General features: G+C 41.8%; 1 protein-coding gene across 1 annotated transcript in view; it reads left to right on the top strand.

Moving 5' to 3' along the window:
- CTNNA3 (catenin alpha 3) overlaps nucleotides 1-19,360 on the top strand; it is a 751,450-nt gene that overhangs the window by 453,700 nt on the left and 278,390 nt on the right. Inside the window, 2 exon segments of the mRNA XM_074999587.1 lie at nucleotides 10,044-10,057; nucleotides 18,845-18,924. Coding sequence (XP_074855688.1) covers nucleotides 10,044-10,057; nucleotides 18,845-18,924 — 94 coding nt within the window.

Raw genomic sequence — 19,360 nt, 5'->3', positions numbered from 1 at the left:
GATTTCCCAACAAATCTTTTGTTGACAGAGTGAAGCCACACACAAAAGCAAATTGGGAGAGCACTCTGCTGTGTTGACAGAGCAGCCGGACTGCCCAGCTGCTCTCTCGAAAAAACAGGCAGCTGGAAGCAAAGCAGAAAGGGCTGCCCATTGTTCTGGATGCCCTGTCTGTCTAGAGAAGCCCCTCCCTACCCCTCCGAGCATCCACACCGGTTTTTTGTCAACAGAATCTGTCGACAGCAGCGTTACGGATGAAAGCTTTGAGGCAGAATGCTGCCGGCATAAGTGCTGTGAAACTGTCGACAAATCCTATTTTAAGTGTGTGTATTCCATGAGTTTTTTTGGCAAACTTGGGGTTCTGCCAGCAAAACTTGCTAGTGTAACCGTAGCCATTTAGTAGAGCTGGAGGAGACATGGTTGGGTCTACAAATCTCCTAAATATTAAAAACCCTGCAACAGAAGTGGGGGTCTCGGAGGGGAATAGTAGGAGATAACATAGAAAGCCTCGCAATTTATGCGCAATACCAATATCATGACTAATATGCTAGGTCACTGACACTAGAAACTATAATTTGCTTTCACAAAAATGTTGGATATTTGTACACATGGGACATGGCAGGCAGTCTGACCAGGGAGCAAGTAACATCAGTTCCGGGGATTTTCATTTCTTAAATTGAAAGGATATCAGCTGTTTTTCAAGAAAAGGTAGCAGAGGGGAGAAAGGTATCCTCATGGAAACAGCTGCTCTGAGAACTCATTTGGACAATAACCAGGAAGTAACATGGGAGAAACATTTGCACAGTGGGCAGCAGAAAACCATCATTACTAAACCAGGGAGGAAGGCAGAGATGTGAAAAGTAAAAACAGCAGTAGACCACAGGTGGTGCACATCAGCAGACAGACTGTTGAGTGGCGTAAACTCTATTATCCATTGCCAGCTGCACTTGCCATCCCCTGTTGCTTTGTAAAATTTGTTAAAAATGAAGTTACTGTAGCTGATAATGCTATTGACGTTATCATAGAACTCAGCCGTAACGTTAGGCACAGCTCTGAGCAAAAGGTAGTGTGTGAACTGTACCACCCCAGGAGTAGCCTTGGGCAGCCGCATGATTCGCTTCTGAGTCACCATTCTTTTCCTACTTCCTCTTTGCTGCTGTGGGCTAGTAATTTGCTCATGGCGTATTTCAGCAGACAGCTGTGGGAGACATGAAGAAGGCATGATAGGAAGGCCATTTGGAAAGGATATGATGATTGGTTTCATTAGGAAGCTGGACCCTGTGCCTTTCATCCAACCTTTCCCGTTGCCCCAGTATGGGTGTGCCTGGATGCATCCCTCCTGTTCTCTTCATTTACCTTGACTGAGGAATCTCACAGCATACTTCCTATTTCTGCTTGCTGGTTCAGCCAGCTTCTCCTATCCCAAATGCAGCCAACCCTTACTGGGGCTTCTCTGGGGCACCAGTTGCTTTCTTCTGACCTCCCACCCTGCATTATACTTTTCCCATATGAGAGCTTCCACTAGGGCCTCCTTACTTTCCTGGCTTCAGCTGTTTTCCTAAACCTGGGGCTTCCTCCCAGCCACCTCATGCTATGTTTTCTGTGCGTTTTTGTTTGGGCTTTCCTCCTTGATAGTCCATACTTCCTTTACTGTGGGTTTCTCAGGTCACTGCCAGCTGAGAGCACCTTTCTTTTTTCAGCTCCCTTCTCTGCTCCAGGATCCAGACTGGCATGTATTTAGTGTTCCCAAACTCCAATCAATTCAAGTTCAAAGCAGTTCTATGTATAGATGTAAAGACACGTAAGTTATAACTTGGGTGGAATGAAAGTGAAAAGACAGCACAGCAGCAGTCAAGTAGATGTGAAGAGAGCCCTGACAATGAGCTACAGGACGCTGGATAAGGTTGTCTCCAAAAACAGATGGCTTGTACTATCCCTCTACCAAAACACACAAACTAGGCACCGTCTAGCCCACGGATGGCCAACACGTGGCCCATGGGCCAGAATCCAGCCCATGAAGCCAGCAGTAGTGCCGTTTTGATAGCCAGCTATGTGATGCAGGGTTGGCAACCTGTGGCTCCAGAGACACATGTACCTCTTTAAGGCTCCTCCTCTGGAACTCAGTTTAATGGGTTTAACAGCCAGCAGGATGACGGGAGGGATCCAGTCATTAAACCAATTAAACTGAGTGCCACTGTTTTGGCATGGAAGGGCAGGGAGCTGCCCGTGCTGCAGGTGGGAGAAGGGAGTAGGAGAGATTGGGAGGAACCATGTAGCTGCACTGAGGAGGCAGGGGTGGTGAAAGCAGTCGGGGTTGGGCAGGAGTGGCAGTGTGCAGAGTTTATGTCTCAGGTAGGTTAATCCTGGGTTTGGGGCTGAGAAGGGTCAAGCCTGAGGGTTGTGAGTTGGGTTTGGGACTGAAAGGAGTTAACCCTGGGGACGGGGGGCTGGTATGGGGCTCAGAGGGGTTAAGCCAGGGGAGGGGGGCAGGTATGAGGCTATTTTGTGTTTGGCCCCCGGAACATCTAAAAAATTGCCATGTGCCACCAATGAAAAGAGGTTGGCCGCCCCAGGTCTAGCCAAAAAGGTGTATCCTCTATGCACATCTTTTTCTATGTGCAGTTATTTTCAAATTGCATTTAAATGTTTAGATCACTGTGGAGCTGCTTATTATTATTTTAAAATCGGGGCTGAGCTGGGGAGAGGGGAATCTTCAGGACAAACTGGGGAGGAATGGGGGTTCCTTGGGCTGAGTGGGAATTTGGGGGAGTCCTTGGGCCAAGTAGGGGTGGGGTACTTGGGCTGATGGGGGGCTGGGTGGAGCCAAGGGGGATGTTGAGGACTGTGGGTGGGGGAGGTCCTTGGACTGAGCAGTGTACCTTGTGATTTGGCACGTGTAGGACTCCTTCTATCTGAAAGGGGTATTGTGGGAAGTGTTAATCATTGTACCCGTGGAGACAGGCCTGCAGGTTTTGAAGTTGTTCTGGCAGGGTCTGGTGCTGCTTTAAGTTGGTGTCTCCTAGTCTGTGCAGAGCTTGTTTCTGTTGTTGAGGTTGGAGATGTTGAGGGGGATTGAAATACAGAAGGTGTTCTGAAAAAGATTTCTTTCAGGATGAGGTCGCTACTAAGTGTAGTTGTAGTTATTTGCTGGTGCCTCATGGAATTTACCACCCCTCACTGGAACCCAGCTATGGGTATGTGGTTGGGTGAGTTTTGTGTATTGAAGCAGATTCTCTTGGGGTATTTGGGTGGTCTGTTCTCTGATGCAATCTACTTCTCTGGAGTACCCTTATTTGATTAAGGTATAAATTCCCAGCCATCTCCTAGGAGAATATTCTAAGAAGGCATCTGAATGTCTGGCTGTAAATAACACATTTCTTTGGTGTGTTTGAGTTTATTATTGGATCTAGGAAGATAGGTGTGATGATCTATAGCATATGCTTGTCTGTGGCATTCCATTTGAAGCTGATCATGGTGTCCAGGAAGCTGATTATAGTGTACGTGCTCCAGATTGAGATTATAGGACAGGTTGTGTGTATTGAAATTTTTGTGAAAATCTGAAGGTGTTTGTTTAATCTGCCCAGAGGATGAATATATAATTGATGCATCTTTGGGTATATCATTGTTTTTCTGGTTATGTGTCTAGCTCAGGGGTCAACAACCTTTCTGTGGCAAAGTGCTGAAATTTGATCTTTTGATCTCTTTGTATGATCTGAGTGCTGTGATACTTTTAAAAGTCACTAATAGTACTACTTACAACAGTGGCATTAATAAATAAGATGCAGGTCTTTACCTTTTAGATGGTATTTGGTAGCATTAGCTGCTGTTTTGTTAATCCATAGGCTGTAATGACTTTGAGCAGGATTCCAGCTGCAGGGAGAAGGAAGGCGGGATTGAGCTTCTGTCTCATAGACTGATGAAAATTTGCTTTTGTGCCATTCTTGGCACACATGCCAGGGGTTGCTAGCAAGTTAGTGAAGAGCCATTCTAGTACCCATGGCTGTTACCATGCTTTGGACAAATTGTTTTGTTAAAATTAAAATTGTTATGGTGCGGAAGAAATGGATGAGTTTGGTGCTGTTCTTGGGGTGGATATATGAGGTGTGATAGCCTCAGCGGGCTACAGCAGCCTCATAGAATTAGGGTCAACCTCATCTAAAGCATCCCAGCCATGCCTCTGGAGATGTATGGTAACACATTCCAGTTCTTCACCACCCTCCTGGTGAAATAGTTTTTCCTAATATTCAACCTACACCTCTTTCCCCCGACCCCGATAACTTTAGACCATTGCTCCTTCTTGTGTCATCTGTCACCATGGAGAACAGTCTCTTTCCATCTTCTTTAGAGCACCCTTTCAGAAAGTTGAAGACTGTTATCAAATTGCCCCTCAGCCTTCTCTTCTGCATACTAAATAAGCCCAGATCTCTGACTCTCCTCATTGATCATGTGCTCCAGACCCCTATAATTTCCGTAGCTCTTCTCTGAACCTTCTCCAATTTGTCCACATACCTTTTATATTGGAGAGCCCAGAACTGGACATACTACTCCAGAATGGGCCTCACTAGAGCTGAGTAGAGGGGAATAATAACTTCTCAAGATCTGCTGGAAATGCTTCTCCTAATGCATCCCAATACGCCATTAGTCTTCTTGGCTGCAAGGGCACACTGTTGATTCATATCCAGCCTCTCATCCACTGTAATCTCCAGGTCCTTTTCTGCTGCACTGCTACTTAGCCATTTGGTCCTGAGCCTGTAACAGTGCTTGGGATTCTTCCATCCCAAGTGCAGGACTCTGCACTTGTCCTTGTTGAACCGCATGAAATTTCTTTTGGCCCAATCCTCCAATTTATCTAGGTCACTCTGGATCCTATCCCTGCCCTCCAATGTATCTACCTGACCCCCTAGCTTAGTGTCATCTGCAAATTTGATGAGGGTGCAATCCATCTGCTCATCCAGGTCATTAATAAAGATGTTGAACAGTACTGGCCCTAGAACTGATCTTTGAGGCACTCCACTTGAAACTGACCACCAACCAGACATTGAGCTATTGACCATTGGGCCCATTTGTCAAGCCAGATTTGTACCCATCTTACAGTCCATGTATCCAGTCCATACTTTCTTAACTTATGGGCAAGAGTATTGTGGGAGACTGTATCAAAAGGTTTGCTAAAGTCAATGTATATCACATCCATTGACTTTCAATGTCCACAGAGCCAGTTACCTCATCATAGAAGCTAATCAGGTTGGTCAGGCATGACTTGCCCTTGGTGAATCCATGTTGACTACTCTTGATCACTTTTCCCTCTTCCAAGTGCTCCAAAAAGGATTTCTTGAGGATTCCCTCCATGATTTTCTGGGGACTGAGGTGAGGCTAACCAGTGTATAGTTCCCTGGGTTGTCCTTCTTTCCTTTTTTAAAGATGAGCACTACATTTGCCTTTTTCCAATCATTTGGGACCTCTCTTGATCTCCACGAGTTTTCAAAATAATAGCAAAAAGCTCTGCAATGATGTCTGCCAATTCCCTCAGTACCCTTGGATGCATTAAATCCGGTCACGTGGATTTGTATGCATCTAGCTTTTCTAAATAGCTCTTAACCTGTTCTTTTCCCACCGAGGGCTGCCCACCTCTTTCCCATACTACATTGCCTAGTGCTGTAGTCAGGGAGCTGACCTTGTCCATGAAGACTGAGGCAAAAAAAGCACTGAGTACTTCAGGCTTTCCCACATCACCTGGCACCAGTTTACCTCCTTCATTCAGTAACAGACCCACGTCCTCCCTGATAACCCTCTTATTGTTAACGTACCTGGAGAAGCCTTTCTTGTTGCCCATCGCATTCTTTGCTAACTGCAGTTCCAATTGTACTTTCACTTTCCTGATTACCCCACAGCATTCTCCAGCCATATATTTATACTCCTCCTTACTCATCTGTCCAAGTTTCCACTTCTTAGATGCATCCTTTTTGAGTTTAAGCTCGCCAAAAGTTTCTCTTGTAAGCCAAGCTGGTTACCTACCATATTTGCTTTTCTTACTGTGCATCAGGATGCTTTGTTCCTTTGCCTTCCATAAGACTTATTGAAAATATTGCCAGGTCTCCTGAACTCCTTTCCTCTCAGTTAGCTTCCCAGGGGATCCTGCTCATGAGTTCTCTCAGGCAGTTGAAGTTTGCTCCTCTGAAATCAAGGATCTGTATTTTACTGCTCAACTTTCTTCCTTTTGTCAGAATCCTGAAATCTACTGTCTCATGATCACCGCAGCTCAGGTTTACACCCAGTTCTATTTGTCCTGCTATTTCTTCCCTGTTTGTGAGCAGCAGGTCAAGTTGCGCATGGCCTCGGATCGGTTCCTTCAGCACTTGTACCAGGAAGTTATTCCCAACATTCTCCAAAATCTTTTTGGACTGTTTGTGTGCTGCTGTACTGGTCTCCCAACAATTGTCTGGGTGGTTAAAGTCTCCCATGAGAACCAACACCTGTGATTTGGAAGCATCTTCTAGGGGTCTGAAGAAATTCCTGTCCACCTCGTCTACCTGATCTGGTGGCTTATAGCAGACACCAAACCCTACATCACCTTTGTTCCTTCTGCTTGTAAGCTTACCCAAATACACTCTTTTACCTCCATAAACACAAGTGCTGAACAATCATATTGCTCTCTAACAAAAAGCCCAACTCCTCCTCCCCCCTGCCTGTCCTTCCTGAGTAGTTTATACCCTTCTATGACAGTGATCCAGTTATGTGAGTCATCCCACCAAGTCTCCGTTATTCCAGTCACCTCATACTACTTTGACTGTGCCAAGGCCTCTAATTCCTCCTGTTTGTTTCCCAGACTTTTTGTATTCATGTACAAACACCATAGGTAATACGCTGATTGGCCTATTTTCTCCTTTCAAGCAAGTGGCGCTCCTTTGTTGTACCTTCTTCCTTCCCCACTTACTTCATGGCTTGGGTCACTGTCCCCTGACGAACCTAGTTTAAAGCCCTCTTCACCAGGTTTGCAAGCCTATCCGCATAGATGCTCTTTCCTCTCTTCATTAGGTGGATCCCAACACTTCCGACAATTCTGGCTCTTAGAACAGAATCCCATGGTCAAAGAAACCAAATCCTTCTCTCTGACACCACCCGCACAACCACTCATTTACTTCCATTATTCAACGATCTCTATCTGGACCCCGTCCTTCAACAGGGAGGATGGATGAGAATACCACTTGTGCTCCATTTTCTTTGAACTTACTTCCCAGAGTTACATAATCTGCAGTGACCCACTCAGGGTCGTTCTTTGCTGTGTTGTTGGTTCCAACATGGAGAAATAGGAAGGGGAATATATTGGAAGCTGTGTATGTGCTTTCTTGTTTCCCAGAGATTGAGCTTTCCCTGGGGTCATCCAGCAGCAGCAGGCTAAACTAGTGCACCTGCTGCCAATTCAGCACCTGTGGCTAATTAAGGAATGTGGAACCTTTCAAAAGGGGCTTTTCTGCAGGAGGGAAGGAGATAGGGGATGGACAAGGAGTGTAGGAGGAGGATTCCCAAAGAGAGAAGACTGCAGTTACCTGAGGAAGGCACTGGGGAGACATCTGGTAGAAGTGGCCCTGGGTGGGATGCTCACTCAGGCAGTTTGCTGTACTGGGAGGGCCCAGGGAGGGATGTCTCTCCAGCCACAGCTACCTAGGATCCCTAGGCTGGAGTCTGGTACGTGTGGGAGGGGTCCGGGTTCCCCGCCAGACCACTCCATACCCCAGGGCGGTCCTAGAGGGCAGGAGGAGTCTGCTCACACCTAAGTGTGTGCACCCCTCCACTAATGACTACATTTTGGACTAACCAGTGAGGAGAATGGCTCAGTGATGCTGTAACCCAAGCCTCTGAGAGAGCAGAAGGCAGAGCAGGAGACACAGCGAGCCTCTGAGGCTGCATTCTAAACCTCCACATTGTACGGGACCCGACGAGGACAAGCCTGGGGCTTTGTCACAGAGGACTGTTGATTATCTCATAAATATTTGAGTCAATTCACAGACCTGTGGTACGGGGCACATATGGACTTGATCTTGAAAGGTGCAGGATACTCTGGCTCTTTCAGAACCGCAAATTTCACATAGGCAAACAATATCACCCAAGTTGATGAATCTGTTGTTTATCTTATTACACCAAATATGTCACATATAAGAAGGTTAAACCTACACTTTGTGATAGGCAGGCTCCAGGTTCCCGTGTCAAAGCTGATATCCTTTTGTTGAGGGATTGCTGTGTATCATCATCTTTCCTTTGTTGCATTACTTTCAACCAACAGTGCTCCCATAAACCAAATATGAAATGAAATCAATTTTCTTCTTTTAGTCATTGTACAATAAATTTAAGTATGACATTTTCCCAGTTATCTTTATTATTATCAGACAATGGAAAATCTTTTTAAAGGTATCAAACTTGTGTGAAATTTTATGCTAGTGGCAGTTGTCACATACTTTTTTATGCTTTGATATGAAAACTCTAACTTTTTGCTAGTTTTTCCTTTGGACAAAATTTCAGCAAGAAATAAAAAAAAAAAAAAGCTTTCAAGATAAATTATAAGAAAGTTTGTATGATGATTGTTTTTTCAGACTTTTCCAAAAGGACTGTGATATGAGTTTTGTGTTTCTTGGTTCTTGCTCACTTGTTGAGCTGTATATGCGGCATCCTGTGGTTGGTGCAAATATTATTGCTGCTTGGATGACTTCCTTGAACTAAGGTGAAAAATTTAATTGTGGTTGGTATTAGCTATTATATCTTTGTATCTTATTAACTTATCTTAGTTAATAAGATTTTGATCAGTGTTCACATTTTTGCTTGAGTGTTTTTTTAGAGTAGTATGGGAGGTACTACTTGTCTGTGTAGAGAATCAGGCAGGTTATATACCCTGAGGTTTTGGCATGTCTTTACTCACCTAAGCAATCCTTTGCCATCTGCACTGCCATTTATATCTGAGTTGCAGGGGTCAGTGGAGCCAATGCAACATTCCTCCTCCCCAGGCAACATGTGGTAACCTGGGTCCCTGCTCCAGGAAAGGGATGTGGAAGAGGTCAGGCCAAAGTCAATCAGTCCCTAGTGCTACCTGGAGTGTGGTGTGCCTCCCCGCCCCCCCGCCATTAGTGCTGCTTGGAGCATGTGGCCCGGTGCTCTCTGGCTGTTGCCGCTGTTACAGCAGCAGTGGGCAGAACCCCAGTCCCCTTTGAATCACTGGGTCCCAGGACAATTGCCCCTTTGCCCTCCCATACCCCATCAGTGGGCCTGACAGTTTGTGCCCCACGTGTAGACATAGCTTAGTGTCAGTCTAAAATGGAAACTTCGGTCTGTGCAAAAACGACCCTGAATTAAAATCCCATTTCAGAACATCCTCAGATGTCAGATTTGTCCAAAATATAAACCCAGACCTGAAGTTTGTAAATGACCCTTATCTTTCCAATAGGTTGAATTAAAACTAATTCTGACAACCTCTGGTATTTGAAATCTGAAGCCTAATGTTGTAGCTTGAGGCCATGTGAGATGGAGAACATGGAATTTCACTGACATGCTGCTATCTTCATGCACAGAATACATTTATTGTATGAATCCATTAGGCAAAACCAAAATATTTCAGTTTTATGTTTAAAGTGCTTAGTCTTCAGTACAGTGCCAGAACATAGTGGATCGCATCTCATATGTTGTGAAACAAATGGAGTCTACTCTCTTGTTCTCTGCACATCAGTTAACCACATCATATCCAATGATGGCTTAGCTAACTTGTTCTTGCATATGTATATTTGGTTTTGAAAAGAATGATTGTTCAGAAATATTCAAGTATATTTCTCAGTTAAGATGCACCATGTCCAGCTGTGTTTGAAATAGATAATATATTCTGTCAGTATGTTTGAAAATTGAACAGCTCTGGACATTTAAACCTTCTGCTTCCATATATCAGGTGTCTGTTAACCTCAACTGATATGACAATGACTGGCTTTGATAACTGATTTACCTTACAGTGTCTGATGCATTATATGAAGAAGGGTCCCTGGAGGAACTTAGTTCTGTGGTAACGTACACAGTTTCTTTTGTAAGGGTAATTGTTACTTTTCAGGGTTTTTTTAAGGTTACATGAAAATTCCAGGTTATTTTCATTTATAATTGGCTTTGTGAATATTTATCTTCTCAAAAGAGCAAGGAATTATAGCTGATTACCTACCCAATTTTCTGTTAACATGGGTTCAAAAACATTTTTAGAGTTTGCAGTAAAACTGAAGTTGCATTAAAAATGTTTTGTTTTACTATGTTATAATTCTTTCCAATACATCAGTCAACATGGCATCCTGGCCTGGAGTGAGGAAATAGGGAGCTTCACAAAGGTAACAATGGCAATAAAATATACTGTGCAGACAACATTTGTCTTCAAACAGCATTGCAATAGGGTGTACGAGACATTTGCTGTCCCCACCAGAGACCAAGCTACCTTGTTGCACCTTCTGTAAGAAGGAAAGAGCAGCAACTTATGTAGCCTATAGAGTTTAGCTTATAGAGCATATTAGTTTGCTTAAAGCTTCTGCTTTTGTATATCTATTATCTTAGTAGTCTGTGTATTAATTATAGTGTATTTAGGTCAAAACGGACGCCTGTTTTTGCTGTAACTGCATGAAATCTACCAAAGGAATTTGCAAGAAGGGGCTTTTGTACAGGGATTTTCCCCTTTAAGATTTTTGATTTTTCTCTGTTTAGTGTAGATTAGTCTGTATTGGTGAATATATATGTAGATTTCCTTTAATATTCTACCATATTCTTTGCTCAGAATCCCACTCGTGGCTATCAGCAGGGTTTGCAAGCACTTTAGAGGGCAGAACTGTAACGCAAAAGGAAGACTTAGAAATCAATAAGATGAAATCAAGAAAGGCACACATTTAGGAAAGAAAAATCAAACACAAAATGCATAATGGAGAAGTACGGCAGAAAAGGAAAAGTGGGTCACAGATTTAATAGAGGTCAGTAATATAATTCAGTTGCAGAAAAGGTTGTTATTTTCAAGTTTATTAACAAGATTGTTATACATAAGAATCAGGCAATAATTATTCCGCTCTACTTGGCAGTGGTGACACCTCAGCTGGAATATTGTGTCTACTTATAGGTGACTAACTTCATGAAACATGTCGCCAAACTGGGGGGAAGTTCAGAGGCGAGCAACAAAATTTATATAAGAAGAAAGAATAAAAATAGGGCAGGTTTAGTCCTGACAAAAATCCGATGGGAACCTTGATAAATATTCAAATGTATTAAGTGTTGTTTATAAAGGGGATGGTGATTTTTTGCCATGTCCACTGAAGCACAAGAAGTATTCAGCTTAGTCTTTAGCAAGGGTGAAACAGAGTAACATGTCTACCTCTGAAACCTGTTAGATATTAGAAAGCTTTTTCTAACTGCAAGCTTACTTGTGTATTTGACCAAGTTGCCAAGGGAGGCTGAGAAATTCATGTCACTGGAGGGTTTTAACAGTGGTTTAGATAAACTCCTGTCAGGGATGGTCTTGATTTACTTCGTCTTGCACAGGTGTGTGGGAATGGAATAGATAACCCCTTGAGGTTTCTTCCTGCCTTGCATTTCTATGATTCCAGAAAAGTTTGAAGTCAAGTACTTCTGTTAAGGGAATGTCAGAATGAACATTGCCCATACAACATTAGTTTGGTGCTCTTATACATATGTATTATGACACAGGCTTTAATTATATGGTGTAAATCAACAGAATGCAGCACTTTTGTAGACAGCATTCTGCTGCACCCCCATGAGGCAGAACACTTCTGTTGACAGAAAGCCAGTCTGGATGTTCTGGGGGCGTGGCTTCTGTCACCAGGCAGGGCTTCCAGGACACCAGGCAGTTGAGTCTGCTATGCTTTTGGTTGGCTGTTTTGCTGAGAGAGTGGCTGGGTAGTCCAGCTGTACTCTGTCGACAGAGCAGATCACTCTTTCAGTCTGCTTTGTAGCGCGGCTATAATCTGTCAACAGAAGTTTTGTCAGAAGATATTGTCCAACAGTAATTTCTATTGACAGAACGCTCTAATATAGACATAACTTTAGTGTCTGGGAAGCACCTCTGCTGCAGACTGCATAGTGAAGGATTCAGTTGCCTATAAGATCCTGTGTCATTTGTTGCAGAAGTTCAAAGGTTTGTAGTGAATGAGGCTGACAAGAAGAAAAATAATGGTCTCATGGTTAGAGGAATTGAATGCTTCTGAGGAGTTTTGGATTTTATCTTGACGTTCCCATGTGATGCTGGGCAATTCATTTACATTGAGCTTTTCCACAATAATCACTTCTACATGTAATTCAAGGCTGTATCATAGGGCACATGCACAAGGGGATGAATTAAGGTTGCTTTGGGCAATGTTCATTCTGGTATTTTGTGATGTGTTTGACATTCCACCCTTTTAGTTTTTAAATTTGTCTTTCCTAACATTGTATGGTTTAGTTAATTGATTAAAGCAATCTTAATAACTGACACTAAAAAGTTTGTCTTTTTGAGTTGCTTTACATTTTAATACAAAATCTTTTCTTATGTCGTGTGAATCCATAGGTAAATATACATCTAAACGACATTTTTCAAAGATACTTATGTAACACCAAATAACAATGATTGCTAATTTATAGCTGTTACTGTACAAGAGCCCTTATATGTACGACCTGTCTTTCTTTCACCTTTGTGTCTCCCACATACTGTAATATGATTTGCACTCAGTTTTGAAAAACTGCTTAAGGTGAGAAGTCACACTTGTACACGAAGGACTTAGCCTAGCAGTAATAGAATTTTCTTCTGCTGGAGGAGGACTATCATTGAGTCCTAATATGCAATATGTGTTACCTAAATACAGATAATCAGAAGCGGCATTTTATAGTTTGCGTTGCCTTGCAGTGCGGAAGGTGAAGAGTAATTTATGTTGTTGCCTTTGCTTGCCAGATATTGGCCATTGACAGTAACTTTTAGGCATTCACAAACAAATGAGTTGCCTTAGATTTACTATTTTTATGCCGTCCTTTAGATGTGGGAGGATATTGAGTTGAAGCTACATCAGAAAACTAGGTGATCGTAGGGCCTGTTTACATCATTAGTCACCATCTCTGACATTACAGCCTACTGGAAAAGTTCAGAAATCCCAATACTTAACATTGATCCTGTCACCTTAGAAAAATCACCTCTAAATATAAACCTTTAAAGGATGTATTCTCCCCTTGTGATTCTGCCTTGTCAGGTCTGGGTAGCTTGCCTACTGTTATGATTCCAGGAGCTATGCCAGTGGGAGCTTAGTGCTCCTGGTAGGTTCAACCAAGCCAGAAAGGTCAAGGGGGAAGCAGTCAGACTAAGCATGCACACCAATCCTCCAGGATTGTGAGTTTGGCTCAGTGCTAATAACCCTGACCTAGAAAAAGACCTTTGTAATGCAAAGAATTCCTTTTCAACTATGTGTGACAGCCTTCCAAAGTCACTTATAGTGACTAGTATTACTGCCAGTGGTGAAAGCAGAAATGAAGCTACTGACATGAAGATTGGAAGTCCTGAGTGCCAAGACCAGAATGAGGTTCAGGAATGTATGTATGATGTATGAAGCAAGTAAGCTAGTGCAAATCGCAAATAAAATGAGACACTACAAGCTACATATCCTTAGTATCAGTGAGAGTAGATGGATTGGATCAGGAAGAATGAAGACTAGTTCTGGTGAAACACTCCTTTTTTTTCTGGAAGGGATGATGACCAACACCATGAGGGAGTAGCTATCATCCAGAGGAAAGGAACAGAGAAATGCATGCTGGAATGGAAGCCAATCAACAGCAGACTGATGAGAGCAAGAATGAAAAGTGGGCATGTTAACATTACATTAATCCAGTGCTATGCTCCAAATTATGAAGGTGAAGAGAAGAAAGATCGTATGAGCTGCTTCAAGCTGAAATAAGAACAGCATTATGTCATCATCTTATTATAGTAATGGGGGACTTGAATGTTAAAGTTGGGAGTGATAAACACAGTGATAGAAACAGGGGGAAATGTGGGTGTAGTGCCATGAATGAGAATGGAGAAAGGCCAGTGGAGCTCTGTACTTTATACAATTTTGTCATTGGAGGTATACTCTTCCCTCACTGTGAAACTTCTAGGCTAACATGACGCTCAACAAATGGTAGGTACAGTAATCAAATTGACCATCTGATGAACACAGAGAGGCTCTTTACTAAATGTCAACGTGAAGAGGGGCTGATGTTGGCAGTGATCACTACCTTGTGACATCACTCAAAAAGCTTACACTAACAAACAGTGGCATAAAGGCACCCATGCAGAAACACGTCAATTTAGAGACGCTACAAGTCCCCAAAGTTAACAATGCTTTTGTCCTTAAGGTGAAAAAAAGGTTTCAGGCCTTACAAGATTTTGCGCATCTACACGGGCACAAATCTTTGAAATGGCCACGCTAATGGCCATTTCAAAGATTACTAATGAGGCGCTGAATTGAATATTCAGTGCCTCATTAGCATTACGATGTTTCTGGCTGCGGCGCTTCAAAAGCGCCACTTTTGACAGTGTGCAGCTCGGCGCAGCTACACAGGGGGTCCTTTTTGGAAGGACCCTCACCTTTCAAAATCCCCTCATCCTGCTCGCTGATTGGAATAAGGGGATTTCGAAAGGTGTGGGGTCCTTTCAAAAAGGACCCCCGTGTAGTCATGCCCGGCCGTATGCTTTCAAAAGCGGTGCTTTCGAACCAGTGTGGCCAGAAGCATCCTAATGCTAATAAGGCGTTGAATATTCAATTCAGCGCCTCATTAGTAATCTTTGAAATATGGCTATTTTGAAGATTTTTGCCCATGTAGACACAGCCTTTGAAGAAGAAGCTCACAGCGTAGAAGAAAGTAATAAGTGGGAACGAATTGCAAAAATATATAAAAAGAGCAGCAAGGCCTGCCTAGGTTTCAAACAAAAACAGAAGAAAATGATATGGCTCATGCCAGACACATGGAAGGCAATCGATAATAGACATATGTTAAAGAAGAAACTTAGATGCCAGATCAGGAAGACTGAAAGAAGGATACCAGTAGCAATACAAAGAAGCTGACTGGCATGTCAGGAAACTGGTGAGAACTGATGATAGAGCTCACATAGAACTAGCAGCACAAGTTGACAAAGCAGAGCAAAGAAGAGAGCAAGGAAAGATTTTTAAAATCACCAAGCTTGCTTGCACTAAGTGTCATGCCAGTACAAATGTCCCTGTCAAAGACAAACAAGGATATCTACTTACAACAGAGGGAACAAGAGGCTCACTGGGCATAATTCTTTCAGGAAGTTCTAAACTGTCAGCCATGACCACTGGAAGAAAAAGCCGACATTCTAGAAGAGGAAGCAGACTTTGACATACATACTGCTCCACCAGAAATGAAAGTAGCATGGCTATAAGATCCTTAAAGGATGGTAAAACTCCAGGACATGACAACTTCAGTGCGGAGTTGTTCAAGGCAGACCCAGAACTTGCAGCCAGTATTTGCCATCTGCTCTTTACAGTAATATGGGAAGGAAAGCAGGTGCTAGAGAAATGGAAGGATGGAATTATTTTTAAAATTCCCAAGAAAGGAGCACATAATGACTGACAACTGTCGTGGCATTACTCTCCTCTCAGTGTCCAGCAAAATCCTTACGAAGATTATTTATAAGCTGATCTCAGATGCTGTTGACCAATCACTGAGGAAAGAGCAAGATGGCTTTTCCTAAGGAAGGGGGTGTGTTGACCAAATTTTAGTACTGCATAACATCACTGAACGATGAGTTGAACGGCAGAAGCCATTATTCATCGATTTGATTGATTTTGAAAAAGCCTTCAGCAGCATTTGTAGGGATAGCCTTTGGCGTATTTTGAGAGCATATGGAATACCACAACAAATAGTACAGCTTATCAGGAGTTTTTATAACAGTTTCACATGTAGTATGGGAAACAATGATCTGTACTTCAAAATTAAGACTGGAATAAGGCAGGGATGGAGTAAGGCAGAATCAATGTTAATCATGTCTCTGATGGTTTTTAAACTTAGTCATAGACTGGAATATGTGGCATACAACAGAAAATGAGCCAAGAGGAATCAGATGGTCTGTCTTCTTCATGTTACAGGACCTCGAGTTTGCTGATGACCTCCATGTTGCTCTCCCATATGCATCGTCATATGCAAGAAGAAGACAAATCGACTCTGCACCTTCAGAAAACAGGTTGGACTAAGAGTTAGCCAGAAGAAAATAGAAGTCATGACCCTAAACATTGAAGCATGAGCATCAGTCAAGATTGATGGCCGTGACCTACCTGCCGCAGAGAGCTTTACATACTTGGGTGGTATTATCAGACAAGATGGAGGCATCCAAAGCAATATTCAGAGCAGGCTCAATAAAGCCAGAAATGTCTTCATGAGTCTGAATGCTGTATGGAAGTCATTACAGTACAGCATCAACACCAAACTGAAGTATCGGAGCTGTGTCTTATCAACATTATTGTATGGGTCAGAATGCTGGTGGACGACAGAGTATGACTTTGGTAAATTGTCGACCTTTCACACCAGAAGCCTTTGAAGGATCTTCCATATTTTTTGGCCAGGAATAATTTCAAATCAGGATCTGCTTGCACGTTGCAAGCAAGATGACATGGCCACCATAATTATGAAAAGATGCTGGAGATGGATTGGGCACATGGTCAGGAAAGATGGAAGCTCCATCACAGCATCTGCTGTGCACTGGACTCTTGAAGGGAAGTAGAAATGAAGACAACCCAAGACAATGTGCCGCCAGACTGCTGAAGTAGAAATGAAGAGCGAGAATCACACTTGGGGTACTGTTGAGAGGTTGGCCTGTGACAGACAGGAGTGGAGGACCTTTGTTGCTGCCCTACACACCAGTAGGCATAAAGGACAATGATGAAAGGATGTATTGATGTGCTGTTGCGCCCTATGGCTGGCAAATGCATAGATATATGCTAAGCTAAATACCATTCAACATGTTTTTATTGGTTCTTTTAAATTAAAAGTTAGGAAAGGATTATATGCTGTCAGGATTGATTTTGGCATTGCTAAATGCAGTACAAGAATCATTTTTTCTTTGGTACTTACACAGATATTGATGTCAGCATCAAGTTACATTACTTTTCTGGCATTGTACCTTTGATCATTCACACTTTATATAGATTGTAAACTCTGATTGCAAGGCTGTTGCAGTGGTTGGAAGTAATGAAAGATGTCTAAGTTAGGCCTAATATAGATTTACTGGAAAAAGAAAATAAATTATTCCTTTCAATCAGTAGATGAAACAGTTATTTCAAGGTATTTGTTACATCCAGGGAGAACACTTAAAATCGTAGGAATTTGATTCTAATAGCCTTCTCTAAACCATCTTCCTCCCATTTCCATTGTTTTGTACCAACCTGATGAACTTAAACATTGTGCTTTTTTTTTCTATTGACAGATTTTCTTTTGTAATAGAAAATACATCTATTTTGAGGTATATACACCGTTGGAATATTATACACAGAGGTATATGTACAATGAGGTTATATAAATACTTCTGGAAGTCCACACACACACACACACACACACACACACACACACACACACACACACACACACACACACACACACACACACACACACACACACACGCTCTCTTTAAAAACAAATATAGTGTTTTAATCAAAATACTTCTTACAATTTTTCAGTGACATAGTTTCAGTGAGGTCCATATAAAACGAAGGTGCTAATGGTATGTTTCAAATCCTATGGTCCAGAACCTCATCTGGTGTATGGTGCAGCTCTACTGACATCAACCAGAACCTGTTCCTATATCTTGAAGTAGTAGATATATTATAGGAAGACTGTGTTCATGATGTTTTAAGTAACTGTGTAGGGAAAATACATGTGTGTCTTTCCTTTGGACTAGAAAAATACCATGTTGATTGGTAAACTATGCCAAACTGCTTTAGAGAAATTTCATAAGAATACTTGCACACTGTATGTGTTGTGTTAAATATATAATTATTAGACACAGTAAACTAGGAGTGTCACTATATAGAGTAAGTGTTGGCCAACATAGTAAAAATATCAACTACTAATTTCAAATGTTAATAACTCAACTGCTTTGCAGTAGCAGAAATAACTTGGAGAAGAAATTAGAATACTGCTGTGCTAAAAGTGTGAGGCTGACACACGGTGTACCCTCTAAAGTAACTCAGGGCTTTTCCCATATGTTCTATGCTCCAAAGACTTTTTCATTTTGTGTTGTCAGATGAAAGGCATTTCTAATTTTCACAGATTACAAGAATTGAATTTCTACTGTACACTTTTTATAGTTAACAATTCACTAGTGCAGTTCTATAGAATTATTGAAAACACTGCAGACTGTAGCATTTTAAAAGTTATCAAACCTTTTAAGCTGCTTTATGTGTTAGTGGTAATAATGAAGCAGACATTTGGTGCTGTGCATCTAATGTCATGTTGAATGTGTCCCAACATTAAAAGGTATAGTACAGCGACTTAAAGTATAAAATGCTGATATCTGGATAATAATTTTTTTTGGTTAATATAAGCAAAGTGTGTATTCACTGTATTTAATGCAATATGAATCTTTAGCCATTGATGCTTGAAAATGTAAGCAGGTGGCTTATCTATATGCAGAACCAGATCTGTTTAGCAAAACATTTAAGTATAGGCTTAAGTCCCATTGACCTTAATGGGATTTAAGCATGTAGTTAGTTATCCAAATGCTTAGGTGAATTGCTAAATTGGGGCACAGAACAATTGCTAAAATATGTTAAATTGTCATTGTATGAGTAACAGTTTTGTGTTGTATAATGTGTCTTTTAAGCTGACAAGAAAGAAAAGAGTAATGCCCTGATTGTTACAGTAGATAATATGTGGAAGGAGTCAAGAAACCTATGGAGAAAGGCAAAGAGCTTGGGGACAAAATGATAGATAAAACGATGTATCTAAATAGTTATTTCCTAGTTTTGATATCCTCATAATTTTTAAAAACAGCAGTTTTAATGTTACAAATATGTAAACCCCATAAGATCCAACACTGTGACTAAGGCCCACAATGTAGATATCTGAATGTGTGTAAACATGTAACAAGCATATGAATGTACATTTTTTCAGAAATTTTCTTGTTATAGCATTTGGAAGTTTAGAGAAATGTTATGATTTTTTTTCCAAGCTTGATGAAATTTCACACAAATTCATGGAATTATAGAACTGGATGGAACCTCAAGAAGTTTTTCCTGGTGTCCAACCTAAACCTCCCTTGCTGCAATTGAAGCCCATTGCTTCTTGTCCTTTCATTAGAGGTTAAGGAAAGTAATTTTTCCTCCTTTTAGCAAACTTT

This window comes from Carettochelys insculpta, chromosome 7, assembly GCF_033958435.1.
Source record: "Carettochelys insculpta isolate YL-2023 chromosome 7, ASM3395843v1, whole genome shotgun sequence".
In the NCBI taxonomy this organism is placed as follows: domain Eukaryota; kingdom Metazoa; phylum Chordata; order Testudines; family Carettochelyidae; genus Carettochelys; species Carettochelys insculpta.
This window is presented reverse-complemented; position numbering and strand designations above follow the sequence as displayed.